This window comes from Berghia stephanieae, chromosome 4, assembly GCF_034508935.2.
Source record: "Berghia stephanieae isolate SIO BIC M18660-M18661 chromosome 4, UCSD_Bste_1.3, whole genome shotgun sequence".
NCBI classification, from domain to species: domain Eukaryota; kingdom Metazoa; phylum Mollusca; class Gastropoda; order Nudibranchia; family Aeolidiidae; genus Berghia; species Berghia stephanieae.
The window spans coordinates 69,186,174-69,209,016 of NC_088363.1; the positions used below are offsets into that span (position 1 = coordinate 69,186,174).

Below are 22,843 nucleotides of genomic sequence, written 5' to 3' on the forward strand. Positions count from 1 at the left end.
TATTCAGTTTGTGTTTCAGTGACATGATGCTGTCTGATAAAATCAGATAGGCTAATGCGTACCCGCATATGTATTTAGAACTTTATTAATATGAGCTGGATTGCATACTAAAGCCAAAGCTAAACTTTCATAAACCTAAAGTTGAACCAAAGTCAAGTCAAAAGTTTTACTGCAAGAAAAAAAAAAGTAAGTGTAAGTAGTAGGCACTTGCAAGAAATTTTCAAAATAGTGATATCGGTATTAATTTAGCGTAGGAAAATAAAGGGGAGTGAAACATTTACTAAAGTGAAAAAATTATCGCTCTATCTCAACTAGATAGTTAAAAAGTTATGACCTTTTACTTTTATGTGGTGAAAAATCTCTATAGAAGCTTAATAGGAAAATATGTGACCAAAACACAGCAACCCAATGGATAATCAAGTATAATTCAGAAACGGCCTCAGATACAACTTTGAAAGTTTTACATGTGGTAATTCAACATCTCTGTAATACATTGCAAACAGAAAAAAAAAAATTTATTGAGAGAGAAAGGTATATTAGAGCTGAAATCAAGGAAAAATAGATCACGACATGCAAATGAATGACCTATTGGAATTTTGGAAAAGTCGACAATTAAATATTTATTCACATGTAGATAGACCAAATACACCACTGAATCGGCGTCATTTAGTTGTTCAATTTGATCTTTTCAAAATGAAGATAGACCTCATAAAAGCAGAGATATGGACTGATAAATGTTTGAGGTGGTGTATTAGTGTTTAAAATGATCGAAAATAGGTGATTTTAAAAACTTCCGCTCCCCCAAATTGGACAGACGTCCGTCAAAGGATGAAAAACGTCAAAATCAACAGTGAAAAATCAATCGGAAAAAAAAAGGAAGAGAATTGTAAATTATAAAATGAATGCATGGACATGAAAACGCCAATTAATTGAATAATTTAAAACAAAAATAACTTCCATAAATGGAATATTTTGTAAGATATAAAGATGTAAAGTTTTGATGTGGATTGACGAAGTTATCTCTCAAACGCAGCAGACGACAGGAAGTGAATCAGTATAAGAAAATGGCAGCTTCTGTAAACAATCGAGGCCAATAACTGTTTTTTGGGGAGCTCTAACTTTTGAGTGCAAACATATTTTGCTCTGAAATTTTCAGAGAAGCTACTTTAATATGTATCTCAGAAGGACTTTTTTTTATTAAGAAGGACCATCTCTGGTTTAAAAGTTATAAGCGTTTGAACACATATACTCTCTTTACGCAAAGATTTCTCAAAATCATGATATAGGAAGATAATAATATTAGCATCATTGTATGTAGAATTTTATGCCCTTTCCAATGATATATAATACATGCCATTTCATTCAACTGAGAAAGAAGAATGAACATTTTAAAATCAATCGTAAATTTTTTCCCCTCAAAAACGGAAACAGAAATCCTCGCCTGTTTTCAACTCGCGAGAGCTACTTCTTGCAAGTGCCTATAAGTAGTGTAGCTAGCCCAGCAGCAGCAAAAGGGTGGAGTTTTGACTGAATAAATAAAAGCAACTGACTGGACTTGGACTGCTAACACATAACACATTCACTACAGCAGGTTGGAGTGAACAGTGAGAGATTGATTGAGATTAAGTCGATTGATTGAGATATCTTAAAATTATCTTAGTCCATATTTGTAAGTCAATTGCAATTTTTTGACGAACGGATGTGTGACGTGACATTAGGAGAAACCATTATTACTTATTATTATTCTATAGTCTCTATTACTTTTTATAAATATTTGAAATATGTACGGCGGATTTGACATCCAGCTTGTTTTATACTACCCAATATCGTAATTATAGGAATTAGAGTTAATAATTAAAACAAGAAAATAGGATTGAACATTTCTTGTTATTCTTATCTATTACAATACAAGCTGCTTAATCAACTTAATCTAAATATTACAATTGTGCAGAAATAATTCCAATTAAGTAAGAAGCATTCCATTTCTGAATCACCGCAGCCTTAAAAAAAAAAAAAAGACAGTGCAGCATCAGCTATTGACATTTAATAATACGGAATAATATAGCTTGATTGATTTGAGTCAAAATCAGGGAAATTTAACTGACAGCTGTTAATAACACCCCAACCACCTCTTATTCCGCTCTCATTTTTCTTTCTCTCTCTACATTTTTTTCACTCTACTCTCTCTCTCTCTCTCTCTCTCTCTCTCTCTCTCTCTCTCTCTCTCTCTCTCTCTCTCTCTCTCTCTCTCTCTCTCTCCTCATCTCATGCTTGTTTGTTTTCCTTTTCTTTAATAGGTTCACAATGGTGAAGGAACAGTTTCGAGAAACTGACCTGGCAAAAAAGATAAGTCATGTAACCTTTGGGTTCATGAGCCCTGAACAAATGCAGAGGGCCAGTCACTTACAAGTCATCAATAAAACTCTTTACAGGTTAGTGAAATTGGGTTAAGCAAAAAACAAAACAAGAGATCTAGCGACCCACCACCTCAAACCAGTTTTATGTCGGGTCAAGAATTTGTCAAAAACTGATTGATTTTAAAACTCAAATGACAGCTGTTGTTCTGATAAAAGTGTTGCTGTTTACCAATGGCAGCTTTGTTCAAGATGATTAGATTCCCAATCAAATCTTTTCTTACTCTGGGCTGTCTTGAACATTTTAGATTTCTCTTATAATACATTGTAGTAATTTTAAAAATTACTGATTGCTGGTTGTTTGATGAAACATTTAGATTGTCTCTTATATGTTTCATACAGCTTTACCATTATGGCAGCTATCGATAAAATAGGTGAAATGAAGGAATAGTCAACCATCCTTAGATTTAAGAAAGTAGATTTGCTGAAGAAATAACATGACAAGCAGAAGATGAGGTTTAACACAATTTCCTATCTCTCATCCATTTAGCCAATTCAATTCAATTCAAATATTTATTTATTGTCGGCATTTAAAAAATGTTTCATAGATAATGTAGTCAGGCTAATAGAAGCCTTTGACCGACATAGGTTTTAATACATAGTGCATAAAAATACATAGTAATACATTTTCCCTTAAAAACATTCCCTCATCAAGATTCCAATCATGACACACAAAGAAAAGTAACATAATATTATATTATTACTTACTTACTATCCAGCTTCGTCCTCAATGATGTTGGCTGCCCGCATTCTGCGATGAAAATGTCTGCCCATTCCTCATGTCTGTTGACAGCACCATACAGCTCTCAGCCAAACTATTGTCTCCAAAACTATCATAGATTTTAGTGTGTCAGAAAAGAAAAAATATAGAACTAAAAAAAGTATGTATAGTGCAAAATAACAGGGTTTTCTGGAATAATTTCATTTCTGGATTTATTGTTGCAGTCAAGATGGAAAGAACAAACCATGCCCAAATGGAGTCCTGGATCATCGGATGGGTACCAGTGAGAAAGACAAGAATTGTGACACATGTGGAAAAATTCTTGCAGATTGCACTGGACATTTTGGGTAGGTCAACTTCTTATTTGGAGATACATTTGATTTTTAGGGATTCTGATAAGGACAAAATATGGTAGATTTTTTAAGACTCTCATGTTTTAATGGAGTTGAAATAGTGTAGAATGTGATTCCGTTTTGACTCGGATTGATCATAAAATTTTCACCTGCTTGTCTCCCTAAAGATAATTTACTTGATCTTAAATAACTTGCATCATTTTATTATGAACAGTAAAGGTGTGGCTCAATGGGGATTTATAGTTCTTAATTAATTATTTTTCTTCTGAAATTCAACTTTATTTTCAGTTACATTGACTTAGAACTACCAGTTTACCACGTGGGCCACTTTCGTACAACCATTACCGTTCTACAGATGATCTGTAAGACATGCAGCTCCATGTTGTTACATCCAGAGCAAAAGGAGTCATTTCTACGAATGCTTAAAAGACCTCATCTTACATATTTAGCAAAGAAAGCTTTGAGAAAAAAAATATATGAAACCTGTCGTAAAGTTAAAACATGTCCAAATTGTGGAGAGCATAATGGAATGGTAATTTTTAGTTCTTTTTTATTGTAAATCTTTGCGAGACAAAATTTATTATTTAATTGCCAAATTATCATTATTATTATCAACATCATATTAATTTCTATTATTTTCTAAATTTTTAATTAATTTCTTTTTTGGTATTTCGCATTTATCAATTGCACAAGGGACCTTATTTCTTTAAATACTTTTAAAAAATATTTGATCAGAGTTTGATTAAGTCTTCATATTTGGAACCTAAGACAAACATAGTTAGTCCAAATCAATTATAATTGGCACTGTTTTTCAGAAAGGTCTTTTTTAACAAGATGACCAAAAGACTATGCTGAATATAAATTCAAATGTATTTTCAGCTTAGGTTAATTCTCTGCGAAAGTAACAAGTAAAACAAATCATGCTAGTGAGATGAATTAGCTTTGATGAGTGTAATGGAAAAATATTTGACTTCATTTTAGTGTTCATGAAATATCTATTTACATTCTCGATTTACAATCTCAAATATAATGAAATGCTACTGGATAATTCATTATATCGTTATAACAATATGAAATGAACTTAGTCTTTTTTTTTTTGGCCTTAATTTCCCTTTTTGTATTAACTGTTTATATTTTCATTCTAAAAGGTGAAGAAAGTGGGTCTTTTTCGAATTGCCCACGATAAATCACAACAAGGGAAGAAAACAGAACTGCTTTTAAAAGAAAGGGTTCAGGCATTTGAGTTTGCCAAGGAAAGTAATTCTGAGCTCTCATCTCTATCAAGTAAATACTATGATGTTTTAAATCCTGTAATTGTTCATGAACTGCTTAAGAGGATTGCTGAACCAGATATTCCCTTACTGTTGATGAATCCAGATGTCAGTCGTCCTGAAAATCTCATTCTCACACGTATATTTGTTCCTCCAATTTGTATTCGGCCATCAGTGGTGTCAGATTTGAAGGTAATTAACAAACTTTCCTTAATCCCATACTATTTATTTCAAATAGCTAATACTAAATCTACTATTTACAATTTTTACCTTCTATCATGTGTGCAAAATATGTCGTTTTTCGCTATGTAATTAATTTAAATTACTATGTTTTTAATTTTCATTGTATTTATTTATTTTATGGATGTGGAGTGCCAAGAGCCTTCTAAAATGGGGTATGGGGCTATACAAATGTCATTTTTATTATTTGTTATTATTATTATTATTATTATTATTATTATTATTATTATTATTATTATTTAGAAAGGTGCTTTTTAAATTGATCTTGCAGTTTTGGAATTCAAAACTTTGATGTTTGTTTAAATATTCCCGGCATTGTTTGTATTGAAGCTAATAATAAAATAAGCCAAATAATTTATTTTGTATTTGTATTTTATCAGTTTCCTCAAAAACGTAAAAAAGAAGGTAAAATTAATACATAATTGACCCATACATAATCCCCATCAGTTAGTGTGCTGAAGGTTGTAAAATTGAATGACTTATTATTTTTTGTTGAAATTCTTCTTGGTCTGGTCTATGTCGCTCACTTCTAATTACTACCTTTTTTTTGGTTTGTTGCAGGTCAGTAGAAATTTACAAATGCCAAGGTTTTAAAAAAAGAAAAAAAGGTAGTCATATAAGCATGTATGTGTGGGTGAACTCAACATGACTTTAACCAATAGAGAGATTATTTTATTTGAATAAAATGATGTGTTGTGTTGTTTCATTTCATTTTTTTTCTTCCTTACACCTTACAGTCTGGAACTAATGAAGATGATATCACTATGAAGTTAACAGAGATAATGATGGTTAATGAGATAATTCAGAAGCTGCGTGCCACTGGTGCCAAAATGCAAATGTATATGGAGGACTGGGACTATGTTCAGTTGCATGTGAGTTTTGATGTAATGTTGTAAACACCAACCAATTACTAGTTATCCAATGGGATAGTGGAGTTGCAAATTTTTCTTAGTTTATTTCACACGGAACGGAGTGTGATCATTGCATTCTACTGTCTTATAGAGATGATACTTAGTGTTACTTTGTAATGAGGTTTTAACTCATGAATAAGTCTTTTTCGCTAATGTTAATCAAAATAAATTTAGTTTTTTTTTGTTTTTTTGTTTTTTCCACCGCACAATATGGAAACTACTGATATTTCCATAATTTAATTAAGAGTTTGGTGCATGTAGTTTCCACTGAGTCACTGAGAATAGCTGTACATTTCTGTCAAGAAATACAAATTGTTAGCTTTAAATAAGACCCTGATTGCTCAGTGGTACGGCACTCGCTTCACAAATAATGATTATAACAAGCACATTAAAGGGACCAATATTTTTCCTGGGTGCAGTCAAGATGTTTTTGAACCCCCTTGTTCACCCAGTAGTGATTGAGTTGCTGGTCTGTTAGATCTGGTTCGATCCTATTTAAAGTGTAGCAAACAATTGCCATTGTTGGTTTAACACTTTTGGAACCAATTTAGACTTCAGTTTCATGATATAATGCTATTGGCACTGAAAGACTACTTTTTTTTTTATCTTTGTCATGAAGTCTTTAAGAAGTTATTTTATGGAAATACTGGATGCCAACAATAATTGGATATTTTATTCTCTACTTTATTGCTGTATATATATTTTTTTCATTTTAAAAATCATTTTCCATTTGTCTATTATACAAAATATAATGATATATTTGAGATAATAAAGATTGTCTGCTGTTTCTTTGGCAATAGGTGGCCCTGCTGTATAATTCAGAGACCTCTGGGATTCCTCTAAGTATGCAGCCGAAGAAAAAAACCAGAGGTTTTGTCCAAAGACTAAAGGGGAAACAAGGACGTTTTAGAGGAAATCTATCTGGAAAACGTGTCGACTTTTCAGGCAGGACAGTAATATCTCCAGATCCAAACATGAGAATTGATCAGGTCTTGTTACATGTGTTTTCTCACTTTTATTTGTTTTTTTTTTTTCCCCATTATATTTGTTGCATCATATAATTATCAAATAACACATGGTCTGGTACTTTCTGTATAAAGAATAAAGAAATAAAAAACAACAACAATAACAGAAAAACAAGTGATCACAATCGTTTTGCAGTAGGTGTACATTGTATGAAACCATTGTTTCTTTTGTTAGGGGTCGGATGCCAATTGAATTGCATTTTAACTGACTTCAAAGGAGACAACATTGTCAAACATCTTTCAACCATGATTGTAACTCGGAACCTCTCAGTGCTTAGCCAAGTGTCTTAACAACCATTCTCTCAGCTCTTTAAAGTTAACCCAAATGAGAAAAGACTATTGATATACAGGCTTACTAAGTACTAAGAATATTTACACACTCAATACATTCTTTGTCTCTAGTATCGTAATGTATTTGATTGAGATTGATCTTCATTTCATGTTTTATGCTTATCCTCCATTGATAATACAGGTAGCTGTGCCTATTCATGTAGCAAAAACAATGACTTACCCTGAGACTGTTTGTCCGGCAAACTTGGCGTTGATGCAAAAATTGGTTCGTAATGGCTGTGATGTTCATCCTGGTGCCAATTTCATCAAGGTCAGGCTTCCTACTTTATCTTTTTACATTTGCATATTGAGAATTGTCTTGAAGAAGTTTGAATTGGCTCAATGGACTCGTTAGTTTTGATATCAATTTAATTTAATCACAGAAAATGTACACTGCCGTCTTAAGGAAAAAGACTGTATGTTTACTTGGAATTAGAGGCCACATACGGTCTTTTTCCTTAAGAGGGCAGTACAGGCTCCAGTTTCACTTTTCTTTTTTTATTTGTTTGAACATTTCATGACTGTCTTTGTTGAATTATTTTTTACTTGTCTTTTCATAAGCTAAAATAATTCAACCCTAAAAAAATTAAAATCAGCTGGTTAAAACGATTGAGGATTGAAATAATGATTTCCCTACATTGTGTCAACAGATTCAATCTACTGGAGAGAGGAAATTTCTCAGATATGGCAATCGTAACCATATAGCTAATAGTTTGAGATATGGAGACTTGGTGGAACGACATATGATAGATGGAGATGTGGTCCTTTTCAATCGTCAACCATCTCTACACAAACTTAGTATCCAAGCTTTTTATGCAAAGGTAAGGGAAAACATTTATTATTTGCCTATCATTATAAGATGATCAATGGATTGCATACAGTTGAAATAACACCATTATTTGTTCTTGTGAACAAAGAAGAGAGTTCAATATATCACTCTAATGAAAGGAAAAATATGTCATAGTACGGTTTTATCTTCTGCCATTTTAATTCTCGTTAATCAATGGTTGTGAAAAATATTATCCTTTGACTTTGTGAAAGTTCTAGTTTTGTTCTTGTATATGCTTAGCATAAGTTTTGACTGTTATAAGTTTTAAATAATTTATATTGAAAGGTAAATATTGATCTATTTAATGAATCTGGGAAAAGTTTTAATAAAGTTTAAATGCTTTGAAATATAGCTCAAATGATTGCTAATGATTTGTGTCTCAAGCTTTTGATAGTATAAAAATTCTTAAGAATTGACATTTGAGGATATTATTAGGATATATTTACCTTTGCGTGATTGACAACACTTGTTCTTTGCTTTGCCAATCCATGTGTCTCTGTTACCATTAATATTCATATGACATCATATTTTTATCATGTTTTTCACTTCCACTTTCTCTATCAGTGGTTTTAAATTCTATATAAGTTGTTTATGATACCATTAGTGGATCAGTGGCTCTGAATGGCTACTTTTTGCTCAATGAAAGGTTAAAAAGCTATTGCCTTTTATAAGATGTGTTGGTAGTCAGCCCGTTTTTCCAAAAATGCTCTCTCATTGGTATAATTTAAGAAAGGCTTGAATAGACAATTGTGCATTTTGTCAATGTCTTATGTTAAAAAATTAAGGTGATGCCAAACCGCACCTTCCGGTTCAATGAATGCTGCTGTGGACCTTTCAATGCTGACTTTGATGGGGATGAGATGAACCTCCATTTACCACAAACAGAGGAAGCTAAGGCTGAGGCCATAGTGCTGATGGGCTCCAAGTCGAACATCACCACACCTCGTAATGGGGAGCCTCTCATCGCTGCCATTCAAGATTTTATTACAGGTATGTTTTTGTTTAGTTCTTTTTAAATGTCCAAAACTATTGTCCTTCTAAAACAGATTTTTATAACTTGCATTATGACAATGGAGTCAATTTTGATGAATATTATTATCATTGTCAATATTTTAATCCTTTGTTTAGCTGAAGAATTCATTGAACCACGATAAATATGTGCCATGATTTCACTTATTTGCACATAACTTATTTTCCATTTAATTGCAATATAGTTAATGAAATATTGCCACTAATATTAAATGTTTCAGGTGCCTATTTGATGACCCAGAAAGATGTGTTCTTTGATCGTAATCGTGCGTGCCAGTTAATATCTTCCATGCTAGTGGGTGGTGATCTGACCATGAAGATTGACTTACCTCCCCCTGCCATCTGGAAGCCATGTAAGCTGTGGACTGGCAAGCAAGTCTTCTCCCTCCTGATGCGTCCGAACAAGAAATCCCCAGTCAAGGTTTAATATGTTTCTTCTTTTGTTTTATCAATGCTTTTGATTACAAGCTATATTCTTTGTAACTTTCATTCATAGGGATATAAGTTGGCAGCTAAGGCCGGGATGGTATTAAATATAAGTCATTTGCGGTTTATATCATTTTTTTGGTAAGATATAATTAAAGAATTCATAGATTGATGGTTTGAATGTTTGGGTGTTTGTATGTATTGATGTCTGGAGTCCTGATAGCTTAATTGTTAGAGCACCTGCCTCACAAGTAAAGATACCTGTATTGAGACCCCCCTACTCCATACAGCAATGAGTGGATAGCTGGGTCTGCTAAATCTGGTGGAAGGTATTTTATGATACACTAGTGCCCTACCCAAAGGGCAGCTAGTTATTAATATTATCTGTTTAACATGACAGAACCCAGAATAAACTTTATGGACTTTATAGCTCTTACTCTTATATTTATATCAGTAGGAATTGAATTTGTTTCATATGAATATTACAGAGGCACAACCCTTGAAAAAATCAAAATTGACAGCAAAATAATGATTTGTTCCTATTTTTTAAAAAGGTTGGTACATTGTAAATAATTTGTAAATAGATGCCTATGAATTTGTTCTTCAGATAAATTTGCGGACAAAGGGAAAGAACTACAGTAAGAATGAAGACTTGTGTGTCAATGATTCCTTCGTAGTTATCCATAACAGTGAGATTATGTGTGGTTACATGGACAAAGCTACCCTGGGTTCTGGGTCCAAAAAGACCATTTTCTACCTTATCCTGCGGGACTATGGGGAGTTAGCAGGAGCAGATGCTTTATCAAGATTGGCACGACTCTGTCCTGCTTTCCTCTCTCATCATGGCTTCTCTATTGGGATAGGAGATGTCACACCAGGGGAGGGTAAGACTTGTTGGTGTTGCTGTTGTTATTGTTTTTGTTGTTTTCCTTATTTTTTTTTTCTTTGGATGAAATGTTAATTTTTCTGGTAGAGTCACCCTGCCCCTTATCGTCCGCCTGGTCGTACCGACTGCTGTGCGAGTTGTGTAAAAAATAAACAATCCCGTGTTGATTCCAACTATGAGGCTTACTTAGTCATGCACAATCCCCTTTGTTTTGTCCCCATCTTGATCAGAAAAGCTTTTGTTTTCAAAGATCTGACAAAATTTTTCACAACAAAAGTAAGTGAAATCTACTTTTCTTTTCGCTAGCAGGTTCATCACCTGACTAATCAAATAAGCTAGGAAGTGAGCTCTTTTCAGTGAAACAAAGCCTGGTTTATTAGCAATAGGTAACAGTCTGAGAAGTGTGTAATTGTGGTTGTTCCCACATTGGAACACACGAGGTGGTTTGACTGGGGAGGTAAGTAAGGGGCATACCGATTGGTTGCTTTTGCCTTATATCGACCGCCTCATGAGAAAAGTATCAAAATTAAAAGATGAACTTGACGTCTATAGATACATATTTTTTTCTATCTATCTAATTATGAAAGTACCTCCTCCTCCCTCCCTCTTTTTTCTTTGCCTCTGTCTTTTCTGGGCTGAAAACTCATTTTTAGACTGAACTTTCAATCATTGCTGGACCTTGCTTTCTGTCATTATTTCAACCTTCAGTTGTTTTTATTTTTGTTCTCACTCGATTCACAAGTGAATGGTTGTTAAATTTTGTTGAAAGGATGTTCGTATACGCTACAAGTACTTTGACCGGTCAGAAGCACCACAAACGTTTATTAACAGGCACTCAAAAGAGGTGGTCTGTATGCGATACTGACAGGTTGGTTTTGGGCAGAATTTGCTTCGACCATTCGGTATGGGGTAAACACCTGGCAGAGAAAAATTGATGTCAATCAATTCAATATAAGAAACTTTTAGATTGTATAAGCTGGAAAACTGGTCTCTTGTGAGCTTCTTGTACAGATGAATTCATTGTTTTGCGACATTGGTTTTAATATTGGCGTAGGATAACATTTTTTGTGTTGACGTCCATCATACACCTTAGGTTGGTGGTAAGGGGCAGAGTGATTCTAAATTGCTTATTCAAAACTCTCTGAAATTTAGTCCAGGAAAAGTATATTATTGTTAATATTATTATTATTATTATTATTATTATTATTATTATTATTATTATTATTATTATTATTATTATTATTATTATTATTATATTATTATATATTATTATTATTATTTTATTATTATATTATTATTATTATTATTATTATTATATTATTATTATTATTATTATTATTATTATTATTATTATTATTATTATTATTATTATTATTATTATTATTATTATTATTATATATATTATTATTATTATTATTATTATTATTATTATTATTATTATTATTATTATTATTATTATTATTATTATTATTATTATTATATTATTATTATTATTATTATTATTATTATTATTATTATTATTATTATTATTATTATTATTATAATTCTTCTTCTTTTTATTATTATTAATGTTGTTGTTTAAATTGACAGTTCAACTTAGGACAACTAATTTTCTTTATAACAGAACAACATTTTGACTTATTTTACGACTGTGAATTTTGGATAATTGATTCTCGGATTGCTGTTCACATTCTGTCTATTTCTTCTTCAAGGTCTGATTAGAAAGAAACAGACTTTGTTAAATACAGGATATACAACATGTGATCGTTTCATCAAAGACCTTGAAGATGGCACCTTGCAACCTCAGCCTGGGTGCACCGAAGACGAAACTTTAGAAGCTGTCATCTTGAAAGGTAATCATGCCAAAGCATAAGAGGGCTAAAGTAGCAATTCAATATTTTGCTTTAACACACTTTCTAAATCTGGGTGCAAGATGGACAGTCTATTTAAAAAAAAAAATTTTTTTGTTTACTATTTTTTTTTTTTTATATGATTAAACTTTGTTATTTTATATCATATTGCTATCATTGCTGTATTTAAAGCGAGAAAGGGCTGTTATTTACCCAAAAAAACCTCATAATGTAATTTAAATGTCTAAGAGGGTCCTGATAGCTCATTTGGTAGAGCACTCGTTTCACAAGTAAAGAGACTGAGATCGAAACTGGGTGAAGTGAAGATTTTTTCTGATCCCCTTGTCCATCCAGCAATGATTGTATAGCTGATAAAGCTGGGTCTGTTAGATCTACAGGAAAATACTAGTGTCTTATCCAAATGGTAGCAAGCAATTGCTATTGTCCATTTCATGCAATAGAAACTGGGATAAAGTCATGCTCCATGGGCCTAATGGCTCTGAAAGACTACTTTTTAAATATCTAGTCTAGATTTAGGTAGCCATTGTACTTATTGGCTGATGATTATATAATCTGTAAATAGATATTTTGCTCATCAATAAGACTATCACGTCTCAGTACCCGATTGAATTTCATTTTAGAAAAACTCAGTCACCAACAATAAAAATATAGTAACAGTAAGCCGTTTGAAGAATTTGAATAAAAAAAGGAAAATGAGGTCAATGAGCTGTACATTTTCAGGTCTTTATTTAACAACCATGAATAAAGATATTTTGTTTTTATGAACGCTATTTTTTTTCCAAAGGTTCAATAGATTAGGTAAAGATATAGATGTCATACTATGGGAAATTCTGACCAGATTTTTTATGCTTTTCTAGTATGTTAGCTCACAATTTCAATCATGAAAGTTTTTGGCATTTATCAACAAGGCATTTTGAGTCATTGCATTAAGAATTCTCTTGATAATAGTTTTTGGAACAATTTATAGGCATGAATCAATTAAATTACTTTATTCATCATTGTTTCTTTTGTTTCTCTCATTATATTTTCCATTTTTGTTATAAACGTTAATGATTTCGTTTTGCTTTTATTTAATGCAATTGAAACGTTGTTGTTTAAAACAAAAATGAAAGAAAACAGCCAAAAAAACCTCCCAAAAAACATTTATAAACCAGCAAACAAACATACCCACACTCACAACAAATTGAAAAAGATGAGCCCCCCCCCCCCCCTCCAAAGAAAAAGCAAAACAAAACAAAAAACAAAGACAAATGAAGCAGAATAATTGTGATGAAGATGAACCATGAATTTAAATATTTCTTTATGATGTATGAAAATAACATGATTCAGTTTTTGTTTTCCTTTCCAGAATTGTCTGTAATCCGTGAGCATGCAGGGAAAGCTTGTTTAGAAGAACTCCACAAAACAAACAGCCCATTGAACATGGCTATCTGTGGATCTAAGGGCTCTTTCATCAATATCTCACAAATGATTGCCTGTGTCGGCCAGCAGGTAAGCTTCTGACTGAATTGTGTGAAATCAAATGAGCTTTTATATAGCGCAATATTCACTAAACATGCTCAAAGTGCTTTGTAAGGGGGACATGACGCCAGTTAGGCGATATTACTTTTTCTTTTCGGATAGAGACAACACTGTTAACGGCCAGGTACTCATTTTACACGAGAGTATAATGAGAGAATGTGAGTAAAGAGCCTTCTCCAAGGACTCAACTATGCACTGAGTGAGGCTCGAACCCAGGACCTTCTGATCCGAAAGCGAGCGTCATACCACTAGACCACATAGCTGCACAAATATTAAATTTCTTTGAAAATATAATGGTGTGAAAATAATATTGCCTTTTTCTTTTAGAAAAACCAGTGTTGACGACTGTTTCAGAACAAATGACAAAAGTAGTTGTGGGATTTGAATTCTGTTTAGATGAAGCTATAAAAGAAACAAAGTTTTAAAGGGTGATCTATATCAGACCGGCCTACTTGAAAATGTAAAAATTCGTAGTTTTTAAGGAGTAATAGTAGTAACTGTAGTTAACTTTATAGATCGACAATTTACCCTCACAATGATTAAATAACACTTCACAATCCTTAAGATTATGTAGTCTGGCATAAAATTTCATGTTCAATGAGTTTTAACGACTTAGAAATGTAAATGATGTTCTGAAATTGGAGTAGAAATTTCGTAATTTTATGAATTTTTCGTAGTGGTAGGCAGGTTTTTGTTTTTTTCTGTATGGAAGATTAAGAATTTCTCAGTAGTATCGCAAAGTTGGATAAAATATTGGATGTATTGTGTGTTTACTTCTATACTTTGGTCACTCTGAATGATAATGATTAAACAGTAAGATAATCTAGCTGTTTAAGTTCAGAGCAAAATGCAGAGAACAACTATTTCTGGCTCAAATCCTATCAGCACCCTACACAAATAAATATTGTCTTCTTGTTGATACCCTACAGGCAATTAGTGGGAAGCGTGTTCCCAATGGTTTTGAAGATCGTGCTCTGCCACATTTTCCAAGATTTTCCAAGGATCCAGCTGCGAGAGGATTTGTCTCCAACAGTTTCTATTCAGGTAATGAAAATTAAAAGAATCTTGCTAACAAGTATTGCCTTTTATACATTCAAAGAAAGATACCATTCACTATTTATTCCAGATGTATACATCAGTAAAAAGAAGCTTTATACTATCAACTGCAGTGGAGTATTCAAATTAAATTGATAAGTGACTTATTATCCAAATTAAATAATTACTGAATTGTTTGTGATACCACCAATGTTTCACAATGGTTTTTATTAATTTCTTTTCTCTTCTTTAAAATGAATATTTTAAAGAATCATAAAAGCTAAGTGCCTTTGATGAATAAAATGCATATATATCCTGAACTTGTTTAGGTCTGACTCCAACTGAGTTCTTTTTCCACACCATGGGAGGTCGTGAAGGTTTGGTGGATACAGCTGTGAAAACTGCAGAGACTGGCTACATGCAACGGAGACTAGTGAAGTCTCTTGAGGATTTGTGCCTACAATATGATTCCACTGTTAGGACGTCTGTAGGAGAGGTAAATAAGACATAAAACAAAATAAAATCCGAAAAATGTAATCATTAAACTGTATTAAACATTGATACAAAATAGCACTATTTTATTTTTCATTTTATGGGTTGAAAAGATCATCAAAATGTTATTGGACTTTTAAGATGAATGGCAACAGCAGTGTAGTTGTAAATTGAATATGTGTACTGAATTCTCCATGTGTATTTGAAATGCTCCATCTCAATGGTTCAAACAACAAATTTTTTTTCTTATTATTTAAATCAAACTGTTCCTCTCTCTGCACTTAGTGAAAATCTAATGGATCTCACACTAACCGATCTCATATATCCCAGAGCTGTATCTCTATTAACAGTTTACTTCCTATTAATTCATTGGCCAAGATACACTACATTGATAAAAAAGTTTGTGTTGAAAATGGTAAAGGGTAAAAAAATGAAAACTTTTATAAAGTAATCACTTTCTGTAGCCAAATTCACCCTGGTTTCTGTTTGATGAAGTGGAGAGGGACTATTTCTTGCTATTCTCTGAATAGGATTCTAGTCTATCAAATAATATTTTCCACTAGGTCTAAAGTTTGACCCAGTTAGCCAATCTGGAGTAGAGGAAGGCAGAAAAAAAAATCAGAATGTAGAAAAGACTAAAGGAATTGTTTACAACTTTCAATTTTCAACAGGTGGTTCAGTTCATATATGGAGAGGACAGTCTGAATCCGGGATCCATGGAGGGCAATAGTCGCCCTGTTGAGTTCACAAGGTTGATGGGTCATATCAAAGCTCTGACATTGTCAGAGTGTAAAGAAGAACCCAGCTTGTCTGGGGAACAGGTACGAGAATGAATGCCTTAGGGATGAAAACAGTAAATCTTATGACGACTTAGAAAAAAATGATATGGGTCAAAGGAAATGGTATAATTTTCCCATATGTTATGGAATGTGATATTTCTGATGATTTTTAACTTTGATTTGTAAACGTGTTGATGTTCATACCATTAACCAAACTGAGCATTGTTTACCTCACATGAATTGCCTTTAATTTGGACAATAAAGATTATTACTATTATTATTATTATTATTATTATTATTATTATTATTATTATATATTATTATTAATTATTATTATTATTATTATTATTTTACAAGTATTTTTGAAAGTTACTGTAGAAATACTTATGAAATTGTATGTTGTCATTTCATATATATAAGCGGGTGGTTGGATGGGAGCATCACCCTTGAATCATATACCTATGATGTTCGCATGGGTGTACGATCCGATAGTGATGTCGTTTCTTCTTCTCTTTACTAGCCTATCCTGCTTCTTTGGTTTGTGATTGTATTTTTGACAGGGGATATTTTTTTTCTGTAAATCTTCTGCCTGTTTGTTCTTGGTTATTTATAATTTAGCTTATGATATCTTTAGGTTATGATTTTGATTTACATTTGTACTATTTTTGTTAGATTGCTTGTTTTTTTGTTTCAGCGGTCTCTCATATAACCTCATTTGTGTTGGAAGAGACCTAAAGCAACAAACAAACAAACAAATCATTTCATATATAAATATAGGCCTGTTTTCTTTCAATTTTCAGATTCTCACTCATGTTAAAGAAATTTTAGAGTCAAATAGCTGGGAAGAGGTAAATGCGAGATTCAAACGAGAAGTCACAGACTATTTCTACAACCTGGCAAAAAGGGTCAATGAGATCCGCTTACAGTATAACATTCAAAGCACTGATTTGGATGGCAAGTCTGTTCTTTCACAGCTTGAAAGATTAACCACAACTCAAGTAAGCTTAAAATATGAAAATAGTATCAAGTAATGAAAACTGACCGTAATGTCAATTTTAATTCTTTTTTTAGACCTGAACATCCTCAGTCAATTAACTGAAATCAGTCAATTTGTCAAATTCAAATATTTAAAAAAAGGAAAGAAAGAAATGAAGAAAGAAAGAATTCATGAATCGTAGTCGAATGACCGTAAGTAATTAGGAATGTTCCACAGTGCTATGCATAGCTCATGGGCCGTTTATATTAACGATAGATATATTGCCAAGGCTAAGCGACACTATTTAGAATTGCCATGTCTGAACACATTCCAGTGTATTTTCATATAGCCTTCGTGAAATTATTTTTTCACTTTCCAAATCTGTTGTGATCCCAATGGTAGCCAATTTTAACTGAACTGCTGAGCGATAAATTTCACTGTTTCGTCTAAGCCAAAATTAACCACATTTACCTGGAGGGAAGTAAAAGTCTGAAAAAAAAAGTAACATGCGAAAGCCAGAAGTGCGTTATGCAGACATCTTACAATCGAAAGTTAGGGATTGCTACAGTACATCTCGATTGCCTCACATTGTAAACAAACTGGTTGACCGTTTCTAGTTTCTTCACTGATTGGGTACCTAATTATAAGGAACAATGGTAAGTAGCCTAATTAATTTCCACGCAAATTAATTTTCTGCCATTGTTTTGCTCAAGCGAGCTTGCTGTTTACCTTTCATTTCGATTCTTTGGATTTTTCCGCTACGATAAATTACGAAGAGTTTCAGTTTCAGTCAATTTTTATAGAGCTCATTTACAGGTCTATTTTTTGATCATTTTTGAAAATATAAAATGAATAATTTGATATTCTTGGGAAGATTAATTGCTATTTAAATTCCCCCGAACCAAGCATTAGATTTAGTTCCGTGTTTTATCTCTACAAGGGAAAGTCATTTTTGATAGTCATTCTTCCAGGATATTAATGATTTGATGTAGAGGTTGATGTACATATCTGTAAAGATTTATTTTATCTCCTTGACTACAATGCAAGTTTGAAATATAATACTAAAATTATCGTCTTTTCAATTCATTCTTCACAACACTTATGCATGATCACAAACAGCTTTTAACACTTTAACTTTGATGTCACTTATTTGTTAATTGCTCAACTCTGAGCATGTCTTTGAGGAGTTGTCAATTTTTAAGTGTAAACAAAAATCCATCATGACCACCCTAACACACAGGATCTGTGGCACAACGCACTTTTTAAAAACTGTTGGTGTATGCAGGAGTTCAACTTAGGGAAAAACTGCATTGCACCACTACTATAAATGAAATAATTCAAAGCGTAAACGGTTATAAACTACAAAGATAGAACCATAGAAAAGAATAATTTTTTCTGAATTCAGTGATACATGAAAACATGTTTGTTTTGATTTTTATATTAATTACTTTAAAAAGGTTGTTTTTAATCCGACTGCAAATTGTTGATGAGGCTAAAATCTTTTGAACTTTGTGCATCCAGTGCATGGAATTATTTAATTTTATTGGCTGTCACTTCAAGAATGTTGTTTTGATCCTCAACCAACAATAAAACTTGAGATTTTATATAGTGCAATATCCACTAAATGTGCTCAATGCGCTTTACAAGGGGTCCCTGGCTAACAGCAACACTTAACATGTAGGCGATACATGTTGCCTGTTAGGCAATATTACGATTTTTTCCGACAGAGACAATGCTGTTAACTGCCAGTTACTAATTTTACACCTGAGTACGGTGAGAGAATGTGAGTAAAGAGCCTTTTCCAAGGACTAAACTATGCACTGAGCGAGGCTTGAACCCAGGAACTTTTGATCTGAAAGCGAGTGTCATACCACAAGACCACATAGCTGCACAATTATTCTACTCCTGCCAAACTTGTAACTTGTCTAGCTTTGACACAATGACTGACATTGTTTCTTCGATGAAGTGTCACGATCTCAGGATGTTGAAACAATTGGACAATGTGTCTTAGCTCTCTCTCAGTATATTAAGGGGATAGTTTGTGTTTTTAATGGAAATCCTCCCCATAGATATTTTTTAAAAATGAATCGTCGATTTCATTTAACAACTTTTCTTTTTTTTAAAATGTGACTAGTGTCTGTTAAACAGTATGACCTTTCAATAATTGAAATTTTGATTTCGATACATTTACAGGTGTCTCGATTCATGGCAACCTGCCTTGATAAGTACAACCATGCTTTGATTGAGCCTGGAGAAGCAGTTGGAGCTATTTGTGCCCAGTCTATTGGAGAACCAGGAACTCAAATGACCTTGAAAACTTTTCACTTTGCTGGAGTTGCATCCATGAACATTACTCAAGGTGTTCCTCGTATCAAGGAAATTATCAACGCCAGCAAATCAATCTCCACCCCAATCATCACTGCCCAGCTGGACAACAAAACAGATCCTGAGTTTGCTAGACTGGTCAAGGGTCGTATTGAGAGGACAACTCTTGGAGAAATTTCAGAATATTTTGAGGAGGTTTATCTTCCTGATGACTGTTTTGTTCTCATCAAATTGGATGTGGAGAGAATCAGACTTCTCAAGCTTGAAGTGTCTCCAGAATCCATTGCTACTTGCATTGTTAATTCCAAATTAAAAGTGACCTATCCTGATATCAAAATTCACAGTAAAGCAGTTTTGTCTGTATCTGCCTGTGCTGCATCAACTTCCAAAGCATCCAAGCTTAGTAAAATCTCCATGTATTATCGTTTACAAACTCTGAAGAAATCACTTGGTGACATCACTATCAAAGGAATTCCTTCTGTCATGAGAGCCATCATTCACAATGATGAGCAGTCGGCTACCTATGAACTACTCATCGAAGGCAACAACTTAGGTGGGATAATGGCCACACAAGGTGTGAACGGGGCTAAAGTTCGGTCAAACAATACCTATGAAGTGTGGAGGACACTTGGGATTGAAGCAGCTAGGACCATCATCATGGAAGAGGTTGCCGTTACCATGGAAAACCATGGTATGAGTATCGATGCAAGACACACTATGTTGTTGGCTGATCTTATGACCTATAGAGGTGAAGTACTTGGAATCACCCGCCATGGTCTCGCTCACATGAAGGAATCAGTCCTCATGCTGGCTTCATTTGAGAAAACTTCAGAACATTTGTTTCAAGCTGCCTATTTTGGACAGCGGGATGCCATTTGTGGTGTCAGTGAGTGTATCATTATGGGTATTCCTATGAGCTTGGGAACAGGAATATTCAAACTGTTGTACAAACCAAACCATTCCACCACGGTGTCACCCCGTCCCCGTCTCATTGACTTTCATACACCTGAGTACTCTAGATAGTAGATAGTTATTTTTCTATAGAAAATTTGATTTGAAAGAGTGAATTTTAAAAAAATCTTTTCTTTTTAATTCTGGAAAATATTGTTATTGCTCTCCGTACCGTGGTTAAAGTAAGTGGTTTTGGCATGAAAGAGCTGGAGAAGATAAAAAGAAATCAGTAAAATTAAGGGCATTCAAATCCTTTAACTTTTTCCCCTTGGCACCGACCTGCACAACTTGATCCTGACCTGGGTCTTCTATCCCTTTATATCAGTTTTCCAACATGCTCTCTGTCTTTGTCTTGGAATGAGATTACTTGGTTTTGTCCTGCCCCTTGCTGACTGGTAAAATGCATACTTACTGTTTTGGGAGATGATATTTTTTCCCTTGTAAATCATCTCTCTGTTATGTATTATTATATTTGTTATTTTGAATGTATAATGGAAGCATTTGAATGTATTCCTCTTTGTTGGATCTTGTGCTTGTGTCTGGATGAGACATATAGGTGATCTCAAACTAAGTAGGTATGCTCTTGGAATCTACATCTGATCCCTATTTGTTCCCAGTTCCCCTGTGTCTTACTTTCTCTTGGGTGCTTTAATTGTAATTCTAAAACTTTTTAAAATCCCATTTTCTTCCTTTTTATTGGCTTTGATATGACCTTAATCAGGCCTGTAAATTTTCCGACTATTAGTACGATTTTGCTCTATATATTCTGTTAAGTGCTAATATTTAAAAAAAAAAAATTAATAGTAAAAATAAGATTCGTAACGTCAAAGAACAGAACCAACAAAAAATAAAATAAAAAGAGTTTTATTTCATCCTCGAGAAAATCAAATTTTATTCCTTTTCGAACGCCGGCTTAAAAAAAAGAAAAGAAAATTTTTATTTATTCTCCGTCACTCATTTCTCCTCCCAATGGTCTCTTTGTTTCAGTCTAAATGTCAACCAGAAAAAAATAATGCAAAATAATTATTTTTCTACGAAATATATATTCTTCTTCGGAAGTTCTCAGCGGTAGTAGGCTATTCTTTCCCCACGACCGTGATTGTTTTATTTTTTCTCTCTTTCCTCATTCACACACGACTGCATAACCACCTCCTTTTCCTCCTCTTCATCTTCTTCTTCTTCTTCTTCTTCTTCTTCTTCTTCTTCTTCTTCTTCTTCTTCTTCTTCTTCTTCTTCTTCTTCTTCTTCTTCTTCTTCTTATTCTTCTTATTCTTTTATAAGAATTAATCCGAATAAACGAAAGAATCAGCTTGAATTTAACACAAACAAACAGGAGTGAAGATAAAGCAGCTTCAAGTGTCAAGCACTTTCTAGATACACATCCTTAAAAAAGGTAGGAATTGTTCTCTTCCTTTCATTTTGCAATGAACTCATAAAATAAGGACCTCATTATAAATGAGTTGGAGAAAGTGACATGATTTGACTAGTCAATTGACGTGTCATGTCTGTGTTGTGTCCATATTTTTGTCCTGTTTGTCTATTTTCGCGGCGGGTAGTTGGATGGGAGCATCACCCTTGAATCATATACCTATGATGTTCGCATGGGTGTACGATCCGATAGTGATGTCGTTTCTTCTTCTCTTTACTAGCCTATCCTGCTTCTTTGGTTTGTGATTGTATTTTTGACAGGGGATATTTTTTTTTCTATAAATCTTCTGCCTGTTTGTTCTTGGTTATTTATAATTTAGCTTATGATATCTTTAGGTTATGATTTTGATTTACATTTGTACTATTTTTGTTAGATTGCTTGTTTTTTTGTTTCAGCGGTCTCTCATATAACCTCAATTGTGTTGAAAGAGACCTAAAGCAACAACAAACAAACAAACAAATCTATTTTCGCGTGTTCAAAAAGTTCCGACAATTTTTTCACCAACCATTTACAGGCCTGCTTAATGTGTTGCAAGCGCCGTAAAACCCTTAAAATGAAAAACAAACAACAGGATGAGACATTTAGGTGATCTCAAACTAAGTACACTGATAGTGTGCTCTCGAAATCTTCATCTGTTCCCTAATTGAACTAATCCCCTCTGTCTTCCTTTTTCTTGGGTAGGCTACTTTAATTGTAATTCTAGAACTATTTACTATCCCATTTTCTTCCTTTTTACTGGCATTGATATGACCTTTGCAAGATCCATAAAACCCTTAAATACAAAAACAAAAGATCATTTCACTGCTACAACTAACTCCATACCCCTGGTATCTTTGACACTAAATAACAATGTGAAATTGAATGTAAGCTTCAATTTAATTACGAAGACATATAAAATGAACAGGTTTTGTTTATTCATCTTAACAATGCCACTACCACATTATCTCATTCATCTGTAGTGTTTCATTCATCCTGTTAGTTGATAAAGGGGGAACCCGAAACATTCATTTTATCTGTCTTTGAAATTAA

General features: G+C 33.2%; 1 protein-coding gene across 1 annotated transcript in view; it reads left to right on the top strand.

Annotated features, from left to right (window-relative positions):
* Nucleotides 1-21,858, top strand: part of LOC144971122 (DNA-directed RNA polymerase III subunit RPC1-like) — a 21,937-nt gene extending 79 nt beyond the window's left edge. The window contains exons 1-19 of the mRNA XM_078911544.1: nucleotides 1-186; nucleotides 2,298-2,432; nucleotides 3,360-3,482; nucleotides 3,777-4,020; nucleotides 4,637-4,951; nucleotides 5,737-5,871; nucleotides 6,711-6,899; nucleotides 7,408-7,536; nucleotides 7,916-8,086; nucleotides 8,880-9,084; nucleotides 9,345-9,544; nucleotides 10,157-10,433; nucleotides 12,148-12,288; nucleotides 13,655-13,797; nucleotides 14,757-14,871; nucleotides 15,192-15,358; nucleotides 16,026-16,175; nucleotides 16,934-17,131; nucleotides 19,303-21,858. The exon at nucleotides 1-186 is cut by the window's left edge and continues 79 nt beyond it. Coding sequence (XP_078767670.1) covers nucleotides 2,305-2,432; nucleotides 3,360-3,482; nucleotides 3,777-4,020; nucleotides 4,637-4,951; nucleotides 5,737-5,871; nucleotides 6,711-6,899; nucleotides 7,408-7,536; nucleotides 7,916-8,086; nucleotides 8,880-9,084; nucleotides 9,345-9,544; nucleotides 10,157-10,433; nucleotides 12,148-12,288; nucleotides 13,655-13,797; nucleotides 14,757-14,871; nucleotides 15,192-15,358; nucleotides 16,026-16,175; nucleotides 16,934-17,131; nucleotides 19,303-20,457 — 4,185 coding nt within the window. The 5' untranslated portion in view covers nucleotides 1-186; nucleotides 2,298-2,304 and the 3' untranslated portion in view covers nucleotides 20,458-21,858. The remainder of the gene's footprint in view (nucleotides 187-2,297; nucleotides 2,433-3,359; nucleotides 3,483-3,776; nucleotides 4,021-4,636; nucleotides 4,952-5,736; nucleotides 5,872-6,710; nucleotides 6,900-7,407; nucleotides 7,537-7,915; nucleotides 8,087-8,879; nucleotides 9,085-9,344; nucleotides 9,545-10,156; nucleotides 10,434-12,147; nucleotides 12,289-13,654; nucleotides 13,798-14,756; nucleotides 14,872-15,191; nucleotides 15,359-16,025; nucleotides 16,176-16,933; nucleotides 17,132-19,302) is intronic.
* The last annotated feature ends 985 nt before the right edge of the window (nucleotides 21,859-22,843 follow it).